The 13,156-nt window shown below is 42.7% G+C and overlaps 1 protein-coding gene across 1 annotated transcript in view; it reads left to right on the plus strand.

The window, feature by feature from the left end:
- alx1 (ALX homeobox 1) overlaps positions 1-12,660 on the plus strand; it is a 32,439-nt gene extending 19,779 nt beyond the window's left edge. Inside the window, exon 4 of the mRNA XM_086009309.1 lies at positions 7,017-12,660. Within this exon, the coding sequence (XP_085865435.1) occupies positions 7,017-7,337 (321 nt within the window). The 3' untranslated portion in view covers positions 7,338-12,660. The remainder of the gene's footprint in view (positions 1-7,016) is intronic.
- Positions 12,661-13,156: the final 496 nt, after the last annotated feature.

Consider the following 13,156-nt stretch of genomic DNA (forward strand, 5'->3'; position numbering starts at 1 on the left):
CACCATCTGCTGCTGCTCAGTTGTGATCTGTGAGGCACCAGGTGACAACACTACTCTATCTCGCGACATACCCACCGAGGTGTGCGAGTCTGCGCTGGTGCTGGGTTGCGTTGTCTGAGGTGACGCTGCACCCTCAGAGACAGGAGGCTCCTCTGAGGAGTCTTCTTGATGTTGCTCCTGGACATTGGGGGGGGGGCTCTTGATGGACCTGTGGGAGAGTGAAGACATCTGTTAGATATACAGGATGTCTACTGCAGACACATACTATTATCCACATGATGAGCATTCATCTTGTCTAGACATCACACACCATATGAGGCAATGATGAAAGGCATGCAATTGTATGGAAATTCAATCTGTCTCCAGCTTCTTCTACTGAGCCCCTCTCTCCAGCTCTACTTCCGCAACATCCACCACTCCAACAATCTCCAGTGCTGCCTCGTCTGCACTCATCAGATATGACATGGTTTGTGAAGGTGTCCTCCCGTTCTCCCCCACTCCCTCTTATTGTGGGCTATCTTTTCCTGCAAGGAGGAAAATAAGAGAAGGTTCAGTGAGAGTGATGGTATGAGTGTAAGGAATGGCATGGCATAGAGATTTACACTGACAATTTGATGGAGTGGGTTGGCAATACCAAGTTGCCTCCTTTTGTGTTGTTAGTTGCTGTCATTGCATAACGATGAGGCTCAGTGTGAGGGCTGCATAGTAAGTTGGCGACCTGATAATGTAGATAGAGTTAGAGGGATGGATGAAGGTACAGGGGATGTTGGGCTGTGTAGTGTTGTGCAGGAGTATGGATGGCAATGTAGAGTGGTGCGAATGTGATGTGACGCACAGCAACATCAAGGTCATTGTGGCTTAATACTCACTTTTCCTGATCTTACTACATCATTGAACCTCTTGTGGCACTGCACCCAGGTTTGAACCACCACTGACAGCCCTGTAACCTCCTGCGATATCTGCAGCCACGCTGCCTTTGTCTGCTGGGGAGGCCTCTTCCTGCCGTCAGCAGGGAAGAGAATCTCCCTACGTGCTCTCTCTCCCTCCACACGATGATAGCTCTCCCTCCACAAGATGATAGAGGGACTCATCTGTGAAACGAGGTGCTGCTCGTTGGTGCTGCAAGCTCATAGTGCAGGGACTCAAACACTGACAGCACTGAATGCTATCAATTTGCAACTGACAGTAGCTGGGGCCATGGCCCCTTTAAATAAACCGTCACCAGACTCGCACCCTTTAATAGGGCTGGGAAACACGCAGGGCAGACCTAACAAGGCCCATTAGGGCAAGATTCGATTTATCGACGGGATCCATACAGCAGCGGGGTTGCTGCCCCCCCGCCAACCTCTCCCGCCTTGAAGCCGCCCAGGTAGGCGAAATCGCGGCCATTCTGTCTTCATCCAAGTTTCTTTCTTCTTCCTCTGAATAGGATATTTTTCTGTGTTTTCTCTGTCTCGCTCTCTCATAGAATCATAGATTCATAGAAAGTTACAGCACGGAAGGCGGCCATTTCAGCCCATCATGTCCGTGCTGGCCAACAAAGAGCTATCCAGCCTAATCCCACTTCCCAGCTCTTGGTCCGTAGCCCTGCAGGTTAGAGCATCCCAAGTGCACATCCAAGTACTTTTTAAATGTGGTTAGGGTTCCTGCCTCTATCACCCTTTCAGGCAGTGAGTTCCAGACCCCCACAACCCTCTGGGTGAAGAAGTTTCCCCTCAAATCCCCTCTAAACCTTCCCCCAATTACTTTAAATCTGTGCCCCCTGGTTTTTGACCCCTCTGCTAAGGGAAATAGGGCCTTTCTATTCACTTTAACTATGCCCCTCATAATTTTATACACCTCAATAAGGTCTCCCCTCAGCCTCCTCTGTTCCAAGGAAAACAGACCAGGCCTATCCAGTCTTTCCTCATAGCTAAGATTCTCTACTCCCGGCAACATCCTTGTAAATCTCCTCTGTACCCTCTCTAGTGAAATCACATCTTTCCTGTAATGTGGTGACCAGAACTGCAGCAGTACTCTAGCTGAGGCCTAACTAGTGTTTTATACAGTTGAAGCATAACCCCCCTGCTCTTGTATTCTATGCCACGGCTAATAAAGGCAAGCATTCCATATGCCTTCTTAACCACCTTATCTACCTGGCCTGCTACCTTCAGGGATCTGTGGACATGCACTCCAAGGTCCCTTTGTTCCTCTACGCTACTCAGTGTCCTACCATTTAATGTGTATTCTCTTTCCTTGTTAGCCCTCCCCAAGTGCATTACCTCACACTTCTCCGGATTGAATTCCATTTGCCACTGTTCTGCCCACCTGACCAATTTATTGATATCTTCCTGCAGCCTACAGATTCCTTCTTCAGTATCAACCACACAGTCGATTTTAGTATCATCTGCAAACTTCTTAATCATACCCCATATATTCAAGTCTAGATCATTGATATATACCACAAAAAGCAAGGGACCTAGTACTGAGCCCTGCGGAACCCCACTGGAAACAGCCTTCCATTCACAAAAACACCCATCAACCATTACCCTCTGCTTCCTGTCTCCGAGCCAGTTTTGAATCCAACTTGACACTTTGCCCTGGATCCCATGGGCTTTTAACTTCGTGACCAGTCTGCCATGTGGAACCTTAGCAGAAGCCTTGCTAAAGTCCATATACACTACATCAAATGCACTACCCTCATCTACCCTCCTTGTTACCTCCTCAAAAAATTCAATCAAGTTTGTCAGACATGGCCTTCTCTTCACAAATCCGTGCTGACTATCCTTGATTAATTGTGTTTTTCTAAATGAAGATTTATCCTGTCCTTCAGAATTCTTTCCAATAATTTTCCCACCACCGAGGTTAGGCTGACTGGCCTGTAATTACTCGGTCTATCCTTTTCTCTCTTTTTAAACAAGGGTACCACATTAGCAGTCCTCCAGTCCTCCGGCACCACAGCTGAAGCCAAAGAGGATTGAAAAATGATGGTCAGGGCCTCTGCTATTTCCTCTTTTGCTTCGCTTAACAGCCTGGGATACATTTCATCCAGACCTGGGGATTTATCCACTTTTAAAGCTGCTAAACACCTAAATACTTCCTCTCTCACTATGTTTATTTCATCTAATATTTCACACTCCTCCTCCCTGATAGCAATCTCTGCTTCGCCCCTCTCCTTTGTGAAAACAGACGCAAAATATTCATTAAGAACCCTACCGACCTCTCCCGCCTCCACACACAGATTACTCTCATGATCTCTAATAGGCCCTACCCTTTCTTTAGTTATCCTCTTACCCTTAATATATTTATAAAACATCTTTGGGTTTTCCTTGATTTTACTTGCCAAAAAATTTTCATGCTCTCTCTTTGTTTTCCTAATATCCTTTTTAATTGCACCCCTGCACTTTCTGTACTCCTCTAAAGATTCTGGAGTATTTAGCCCTCGGTATCTGTCATACGCCTCCCTTTTTTCTTTATCCTACCCTGTATCTCTAGACATCCAGGGGGCTCTAGATTTGTTAGTCCCACCTTTTTTCTTTAAGGGCACATATTTGGTCTGAACCCTCCGGATCTCCTCCTTGAATGCTTCCCACTGTTCTGACACTGATTTACCTTCAAGTAGCTGTTTCCAGTCCACTATGGCTAAATCCCCTCTGAGCTTAGCAAAATTTGCTTTTCCTCAATTTAGAATTTTTATTCCTGGTCTATCCTTGTCCCTTTCCATAACTACCTTAAATCTAACAGAATTATGGTCACTAGCAAAATGCTCCCCCAATGATACGCCTTCTACCTGCCCAGCTTCTTTCCCTAAAACTAAGTCCAGAACCGTCCCCTCCCTTGTTGAGCTTGCTACATACTGGCTAAAAAAGTTCTCCTGGATGCATTTTAGGAATTCCGCACCCTCTGTACCCTTCACACTAATTTTATCCCAGTTAATAATGGGGTAGTTGAAATCCCCTACTATTATTGCCCTATAGGTTTTGCATTTCTCAGAAATTTGTCTAAATATTTGTTCTTCTATCTCCTTCTCGCTGTTTGGGGGTCTGTAGTACACTCCCAGCAGTGTGATCGGCCCTTTTTTGTTTTTCAGTTCGATCCATATGGCCTTGTTTGATGATCCCTCCAACATATCATCCCTCCTCACAGCTGTAATAGTTTCTTTAATCAATACTGCGACCACCCTCCCTTTTTACCTCCCTCTCTATCCCATCTGAAAATCCTGTAACCAGGAATGTTGAGCTGCCATACCTGCCCCTCTTTCAGCCATGTCTCTGTAATAGCTATAATATCATAGTCCCAAGTATCTGCCTGTGCCCTCAGCTCATCTGCCTTGTTCGCTATACTCCTTGCATTGAAGTATATACCATTTAGTACAGGCAAACCTCCTTGTTGACTACTATCTAGCCCTTGATTCCTCTGTCCTTCCAATTTACTTTCTACATTTTTGTTTTCCAATTCCAGTTTTTCTTCCCTCTCTATTGACTCTATACTTAGTTTCCCATCCCCCTGCCAAGCTAGTTTAAACTCTCCCCAACAGCACTAGCAAACCCTCCCGTGAGGATATTGGTCCCATTCCCATTCCCGTTGAGGTGCAACCTGTCTGGCTTGTAGAGGTCCCAACTCCCCCAGAAATGGTTCCAATTCCTCAGGAATCTAAAACCCTCCCTCCTACACCATCTCTCCAGCCACGCATTCATCTGCTCTATCTTCCTATTTCTGTACTCACTAGCACATGGCCCTGGTAGTAATCTGGAGCTTACTACCTTTGAGGTCCTGCTTTTTAACCTCTTCCCTAGCTCCCTAAACTCTGCCTGCAGGACCTCATCCCTCTTCCTACCTATGTCATTGGTAGCGATATGGACCATGACTTCTGGCTGTTCACCCTCCCCCCTCAGAATGCCCTGGAACCAGGGAAGCAACATACCATACTGGCGGTCGCAGAAACGCCTGTCTGCTCCCCTAACTATTGAATCCCCTATCACTATTGCTCTCCCTCTCCTCTTCCCCCCACCGCCTGTGCAGCTGAGCCTTCTGTGGTGCTGTGGACTTGGATCTGGCAGCACTCCCCAGAGGAACCATCGCCCTCACCAGTACTCAGCACCGAATACTGGTTGGTATATAGGCACGATAAGCTGAATGGTCTCCTTCCATGATGTAATTTCTATGATCATCCTTCTCACCACCCCAGTGGCTCTACATTTCTCTCTCTTCTTTTCCCAGTCCCCATTTCCTAAAGGGCAGCATTATCAGATTTTCAGGATGTTTGTGGGCTAGATTTTCCACCCAGTCAGAGTGAATGAGTAGAAAATCTAACGTGGTTATTAAAAACCAACCCAAAATTAATCTAAAAACTTCAGTTTATTAATCAACATATAACATATAACATGTTGTTTATGCAACACAACTCTATCCAGTATTTTTCTAGTCAAATAACATCAAATGAGTTCAGTGTTCTCCCTAGCTTTTGTACTGTACTATTTTTTCTCTAACTTCTGTATTTTATCTGCAGTTTATATATTTTCTTTCCTTCCTATTACTATAGATTCTTTATCTAAGGGTCTGTTCTAGTCCTCTTTCTCTTTCTGAAACATTTCTGCATTATCTTTTCTCTCCTTTGCCTCAATCCCATCCTTTTGCAGTTTCCATACTGTCTCCTATCTTTTTCTGGGTGTCGTTCTCTCTCTGCAGTTTCTGCAATATTTTTCTCTCTCCCAGTTTCCCTATTTTCTCTGATCTCTAATCCCTTCCATCCCATGTGATCAGTGCCTGTCCCTCTTTAACTGCCCAGCCTCTGACTGTTTCTTAATGCTTACAAAAGTTTTAAAAATATGGAAATAGAAAGCTGGCATCAGTAAAAGTGACCATGTCGTAAACACCCAACTGTTTCATTTATGTCCTTTAGGGAAGCAAACCTGCTGTCCTTACCCAGTGTAGTCCAACACCAATGCGGTTGACTCTTAAATGTCCTCTGAAGTGGCCTAGCAAGCCACGCAGTCGGGGCAACTAGGGATGGGCAATAAATGCCGCCTTGCCAATGACACCCACGTCCCGCGAATGAATTTTCGTTAAATGGAAAAGTGAAAGTGGAGACATTCAGTTTTTTAAACAAATCTCTTTATACCGCAGCAATCAATTGCAGACTGGTCGAATGCTGCTTTTTAAATTCTGGGCCTTTCAGCCCCTTTATTAATTTCACTCAGCCTGGCTGGCCCTGGTACACTGGGGCAAGAAGTTGCACCGACACTTCTCTCCCTCCACCCACTCTGGGTTGGGGCCCCCCAGATGTGCTGAAATGGAGCAGGCACCCACTTAAACAATGTAATCTCACTGACCCTGGGATTTTGGAAGAGTTCAGCATTGAGAACAGTTGGCAGGCAGAAGTTCTGCCCTGCCACACCTCTGGTGGCGCCGCCACCTATCTGGAATTTCAGGATTTGATATACATCCTACAACATCGGCAATCCTTGCAATCCTATGATTGACTTCCCCTCATGAAGAATGTTCCATGATCTCAGGCCAGTTCCAATTGTATGAAAATATTCACTCTAATAGTGCAGATGAATCCAAGTGACATCAAGTGGCTTAAAAACAAATTTCCTTTCAGAATTGACGTAACTTGGAATGTAAAGGAGAACTCCTCATCTGAAGAGTTAGGAGATTTAAAAATAAAATGTAATTTGTAAATTCTTATCTGTTACAACAAGGAGTTGACTATATTCTAAAGGTTATTTATAGAAGTTAATAAGAGCGTGGGATTTCAATCTGAAACATTTCCACTGATATAAGCATAGCTTTAAATATTTCTTCCATATACTTTCCTTACTAAGCATTATTCAGGAAAGCAGAACAGGAATTTTCTGTGATTGCTTTTGCCCTCAAGGGGTAAGATAAAAGGACATGTTGTACTGTAAAATGTTAAATAACAACATTGAAGCAACTAAACGGTTTGAAGCTTTACTGGGTTTCCAGCAGCTGCAGAACAGTAAGTCTGAATAGAAAATGAATACATTCATACATTCATCTGTTTTTCTTTCCAGCTGCAAAACAATTTGTGGGCAGGGAATAGCTCCACTGGCTCAGCAGTTTCATCTTGCGTATTACCACGTGAATCATCCCCCTGTATGTCACCTTACCCTCACTCACATAGAAATGGCAGCGCCTACATGGGCATATCAAATCACCAAAGCCAGTTCAGTCAAGTCGCTCTAAACAACCTCTTCAATGACTCTGTACTGTCGGCCTCCTCTGATGGACATGCCTTCGAGTCGAGGCCAGAGTGTGAACGAAGGTCATCAAGTATTGCTGTGCTTCGAATGAAAGCCAAGGAACACACTGCTAACATATCATGGGCCATGTAATGGAAGTTTAATGAAACCAGAAGACAAACCGTAAATGAACATGCCTGTGCTATTGTGTTCCTGGAAAACATTGCTAAGCTGCTACATCTTAAACAAGGAAGTAGTTGTAAGCACATCAGCGGAGAGTAATGTGCAGGTTATCTTATTCTAAGCAACCTTGATAACAATAGAGAAGACTGAATCAAAAACTGGATTGATTGATCAGAACATTGTGTGTGGCTGTTTAAAGAGGATACTGTACACATTGAATCACAGAATTTTACAGCACAGCAGGATACCATTTAGCCCAATGTATGTATGTCAGCTCGCTGAAAGAGCTCACCATCAGCCCCATTCCTCTGCCCTTTGTCTATATCTTTTAATTTTTCTTTTCAAATATTTATCCACTTCTGTTTTAAAGGCTATTATGGATACTGCTTGCACCATTGTTTCTGGTAGGTTGTTACATGACCTAGCAACCCTCTGTTTCCAAACCTCTCCCTTGTCTCTGTTGTTGATGTTCTTAGCTTTATTCTCTCTAGTTACTGATTCACTGAACAATGGAAAAAGTTTTTCACCAATGTACTTTATCAAAACCTCTCATAAATTTGAACACCTCCATTAGATCTCCTGTTAATCTTTCTTCGAATGAAAAGAGCCCACTTTATCTAGTCTCTCCTCATAACTAAAGCCTCTCAACTTAGTGCACTCTTTCCATGGCCTTAACATTTGCCCTACAGTAAGGGGCCCAAATTGGACATATATTCGAGCTGCACTGGAACCAATGCTTTGTGTAGGTTTAGCATTACTTCTTTGCTTTTGTATACAATCTAGGATCCCCTGTTATTTTTTACACAATCCTGCTGTCGCTTAGAGTCTTCTTCACGGTTAACCATATTTTTGTGTCATCTGCAAATTTTGATACTGTGCCCCCTAAACCCAAGCTCAGATCATTTATACATATTGAGAGGTGTCCCAACACTGACTTGCGGGCATGACTGTTTACATGATCCAGTCCAAAGAACATCCATTGACCCCTACTCTGACTCGGGGGAGGGGGAGGAGAGGAAGCAGGTTTGTAGCCGGTGGGAAAATCAGAAATACAGGGAATGCGGCGGTCCTGCTGAATTTAACGGCAGGACCACAATTGAATATTTTTTCTCCATTTCCCGGCTGGCTGTTGGGTGGGAAGGCCTGCATTAGAAGGCCGTAACCGGGGACCGAAGAGGAGGATGAGAGGGAGGGAGAGATCACAGGGATGGTTGAAGAAATCGCAGGGCAAGGGAGATCGCAGAGGGGTTGAACAGATCGCAGGTCGGGGGAGATGGTGGAACATGGGGGAGATCGTGGTTTGGGGGAGGCTTTGGATTGCTGGATCTGGTCATTCGCACCTCCCTTCAGCTGCCCAATTTCCCGAGCCCTGGGAAACCCGGCCTGCAGCTGTTAAATTTAAAACTCTGGTAAAATTTGAGGCACGCAGCTTCATTAACATATTTAAATAACTGACCCGCCACTCGAGAGGTTAGTCTCCTGCTCGCCCCCCCCCCCACCTCTGTTAAAACCGGAAATGGGCACATTCGAGGCGGTTTGGGGTCACGTTTTTTGAAATTTTAACCTACCCCGCCATTCTCCCACCCTCTGTGGAGGATTAAAACCCCCCCCTCTGTCTTTTGTCCTTTAACCAATTTTCTATCCATGTTCCCACACGAAAGGGGTGGAAGCGGAGACACTCAATGTTTTCAAGGGGAGACTGGATAGGCACTTGAGGGAAATAAACTTGCAGGGCTACAGGGATAGAGTGGGGAATGGGACTGACTGGATTGCTCTACAGAGAGACGGCATGGACTCGATGGGCTGAATGGCCTCCTTCTGTGCCGTTATATCTCTATGACTCTATGACTACTTCATTTAATACCATACACTTTAATATCATAAACAAGCCTCCTAAGTGGCACCTTATCAAAGGCCTTTTGAAAATTAATATACACAACATTCACTGCATTTCCTTTATGAATACATTCCATTAGTTCTTCAAAGAACTCTATTAAATTTAACAAACGTGACTTGATTTTTACAAATCCATGCTGGCAGTTTATAATTAACCCTTTATAATAAGTATTAATTTTATCCCATGTTATGGCCTCTAGAAGCTTAACCCACTCCTGATGTTAGGCTGACTGGACTATATGGACCTGATTTCTCTCTTTTTTGAACAGAAGAGTTACTTTTACTTTCAGTCCTGTGGCACAACTTTCATTTCTAAGGATGTTTGAAAGATTGTGATCAGAGCCTTTGTTATTTCTCTCTGACTTTCTTCAGTATTCTGGGACGTACACCTTTAAGGGACAGTGCCTTTTCCACTTTGAGTTCCACCATTTTTCAGTACTATTTCCTTTTCTATAGTTATCCTACCGAATTGCTCCACCTCCTCCTCATGTACCTTTTCACTCCCACTACCACAGTACTCATTTAATATCTCTGTCATTCCGTTATCCTCTCTATATGACAATTTTCCTTTTCACCTCTAATCAGCCCTGCCCTTTAACCATTCTTCCATTTTTTAGGTGTTTATAATATACACTTCTGTTTCCCTTTATGCTACCTGTCAGTCATTATTCATTCTCGTCTTAGTTTTGCTAATCTATTTTTGCTTCCGCTCTTTGTCTGATTTCTAGATGATTAAGAATAGAATTTTTTGGAAACGAAACAAGGTCTGTCCCTTTTACTAAGTAAGAGGTTAACCTGTGAGCAGAGTTAACGGTTTGTCAATTTGGTCGATGTCTTGATTTAAAATGTTGTCATACAGTTTATACTAATAATACTGTGCCCTTTTGATGATATCAGATCAATCTAGCAAAAGCTTTGGGTAGAATAAGAAGCAGGGAAGGACTTTATGGAATTTGCTACTGGATGAATTTGTTACAGGGTATAAATGCTCCCATCAGAAGTGGTACATTATTGATAACTACAGGGCCGAGAATGCAGCAGTTTGCCAATATCACTCTAAACTTTGGAACTGGCTATTCCCAATTCTAATACTTGAATCACTACCTGTAACCACTGTTACTGTGGAAAACATCCATATTCTAGTCTTCTACAAAATTATTTTACAGTTACGACATCACAGTATGTTCCAACATGGTTTGAATTCCCTTCAGTTTAGAAGGTTAAGTGGTGATCTAATTGAGGTGTTTAAAGTGATAAAGGGATTTGGTAGGGTAAATAAAGAGAAACTATTTCCTCCGGTGGCGAATCCATAACAAGGGGGCATAACCTTAAAATTAGAGCTAAGCCAGTTAGGAGTGAAATCAGAAAGGACTTTTTCACACAAAGGGTAGTGGAAACCTGGAACTCTCTCCACCAAAAGGCTGTGGATGCTGGGGTCAATTGAGGTTGTCAAGACTGAGATTGATAGATTTTTGTTGGATAAGGGTATCAAAGTGTATGCAGATAAATGGAGTTGAGGTGTAGATCAGCCATAATCTAATAGGACCGTGGAATGGACTTGAGAGGCTGATTGGCCTACTCCTGTTCCTATGTAACCTCTAGTGTAAGAACATAAGAACATACAAAATAGGAGCAGGATTAGGCCATACAGCCCTTCGAGCCTGCTTTACCATTCAATAAGATCCTGGCTGATCTTCAACCTCAACTCCACTTTCCCACCCAATCCCCATATCCCTTGATTCCCCTAGAGTCCAATGATGTGATCAATAGTGTGATCAATTCAGCCAAACAAGGAAGCTGTCAAATAAAATTCTGTACTTTACAATAAAACTCAGCTACAGTAAGACCTGACTTGTGTCTATTTTTCAATTCAGTACATTTACAATATAACCAATTCTGTGGATTGAGTTAAAGACTGTAAGATCTTTAGTTGTCTTGAGTGCTTATAAGCCCTCCTGGTCTGTGATGGTATTGGAATATATCACAGAATTTACCTCCCGTGCTTGATTAAATTGTTGCAATTGGCTGAATGTTGTAGTTAAAATTCAGTTGAAGGAAATAAAGCTTAATTGTGGATCCTCTTATATGAGGAATCAACCAATCACCATCTCCGTTTTAAAAAAAAAAAGCAGCAATGGGGACATCTCTGTTACTTCTTAGAGCTGTGTGATCTTTCAAAGCTGCAAAGGAGAAGAAGGATGGGCTTCAGCCTCAAGTAGCATCCTAAATTACAATTACATTTTATATTAAGTTTAACCTGTGGAATACTTGGGAAATAAGAATCACTGCTAGGTCTTTAGATTGAGCTGATGGAAAAGTAAAAGTGCTGTCACTATTATTTATGGTTATTGAAAGGGGAAAGCAAGACAAGAGGTAAGTACGATGGAGGTTAAATATTTATACCAAGATGTATTTTAGTTGGTTATATCTTAAATGCATTTTTTAAAAAAGATCCTATTTATTTTCTCTCTTTAGAACTGAAATTTTGGAAAATAACTATAACAATTACTAGTTGAGCTGTATCCAGGGGTAGGTATATCCTCTGCCCTTTTAATCTGATGTGCACATTCCCATTTCAAAGCCTGCAGATCAGAATGTAGAAGAACAATTCTCATAACTTTCAGACCGAAGCACGCTTACTAAGAAAGCACAAGGACTAGGATTGGCTTGATTATTTCAATAGTACAACATTTGTGACTTTCAATACCAAAGCCACTAGTTTGATTGTTCGGTTTAACATTTAGTACACTGCAGCCTACACGAGCATGAGTTCAGTTTTGATTTTCAGTATGCAAAGGCTGAATTGTCTCATCTTGCTCTCAATATATTGCAAAGTAATCCTATAGCATAGTACTTATGAATTACAAGATATAGCAAGCATACACATATTATTAACAATTATAATAAAACACAACACACCAAAATCCCACCCGTAACAATGTGATATTTCCATTTTCTGCATCATTCTGAGAACTCGCTGAATGAGATGGCCCATTTAGAACCAGTCAGTGTTAACCTGGGGGAAGGCTTATGTTGCAGGCCCAGGGCCAGAGGTGAAAAGGCAGTACACACAAGACCATCATACCGCCCAGCTTCCTCTATAAGTATGTTCAATGTACATTGGCAACCTGTGCATGCTGTACCCAAATTCTGTACCTTATTTACATTTTCTACCTACATCAGTCTGAGATACATTGAAAGTGACCTGAATCTCTGCTTTGAATGGAATGTTGAACAAGGAATATTAAAGGTCATATGTGGAGCCAGGGATGGCCCAATCACAGAAAATGGCAAAATATGGGTCTAGATTCGAGACCATTTTTTCTGGACCATATACAGCTCAATTTGTCATTTTTGGTTTTCATGTTTGTGAAGTGAACCTGGAACAAGGTCCAAAATAAACGCAACTAAATAATAAATGATCATTGTCTTACTCTCATTTCTTTCTTTCTGCAAAAATGATGTATAACATTAAATAAAGGCTCATCCCAGAAACAATTCGTCATGTTCTTATACTGTGTGAATGCTCGTGACAGTGTTTGAAGCAACGCAACAGTTTCAGCATTTCCACTGTCCAATCACTTTGAATTTGACACAGTGTAACGCACTGATCTGCGGCCATTAAAAATATGGCTGGAAACCATACCAAAGACTTTCATTGAGTGAGAATACTCACACAGTAATGAAGAATCAAAAATCATTGTACAACACAGAAATAATCATAATAAAAATGTAAGCAACTGTAATCTAAGGGCTGATTTTAACTTGGGGCAGGAATCGGGGGTACGGGGGCTGAAGCAACGATGAACCATCTGGGGCCCCGGAGCCTGAGCTCCTGGAGATGTTAACTCCCAGGTCTCATTTGTGTTTCCCGACTCTAACTCCCGTCCGAA

Source organism: Somniosus microcephalus, chromosome 16, assembly GCF_052327205.1.
Source record: "Somniosus microcephalus isolate GS21.2 chromosome 16, FLI_Smic_1.0, whole genome shotgun sequence".
NCBI lineage: Eukaryota > Metazoa > Chordata > Chondrichthyes > Squaliformes > Somniosidae > Somniosus > Somniosus microcephalus.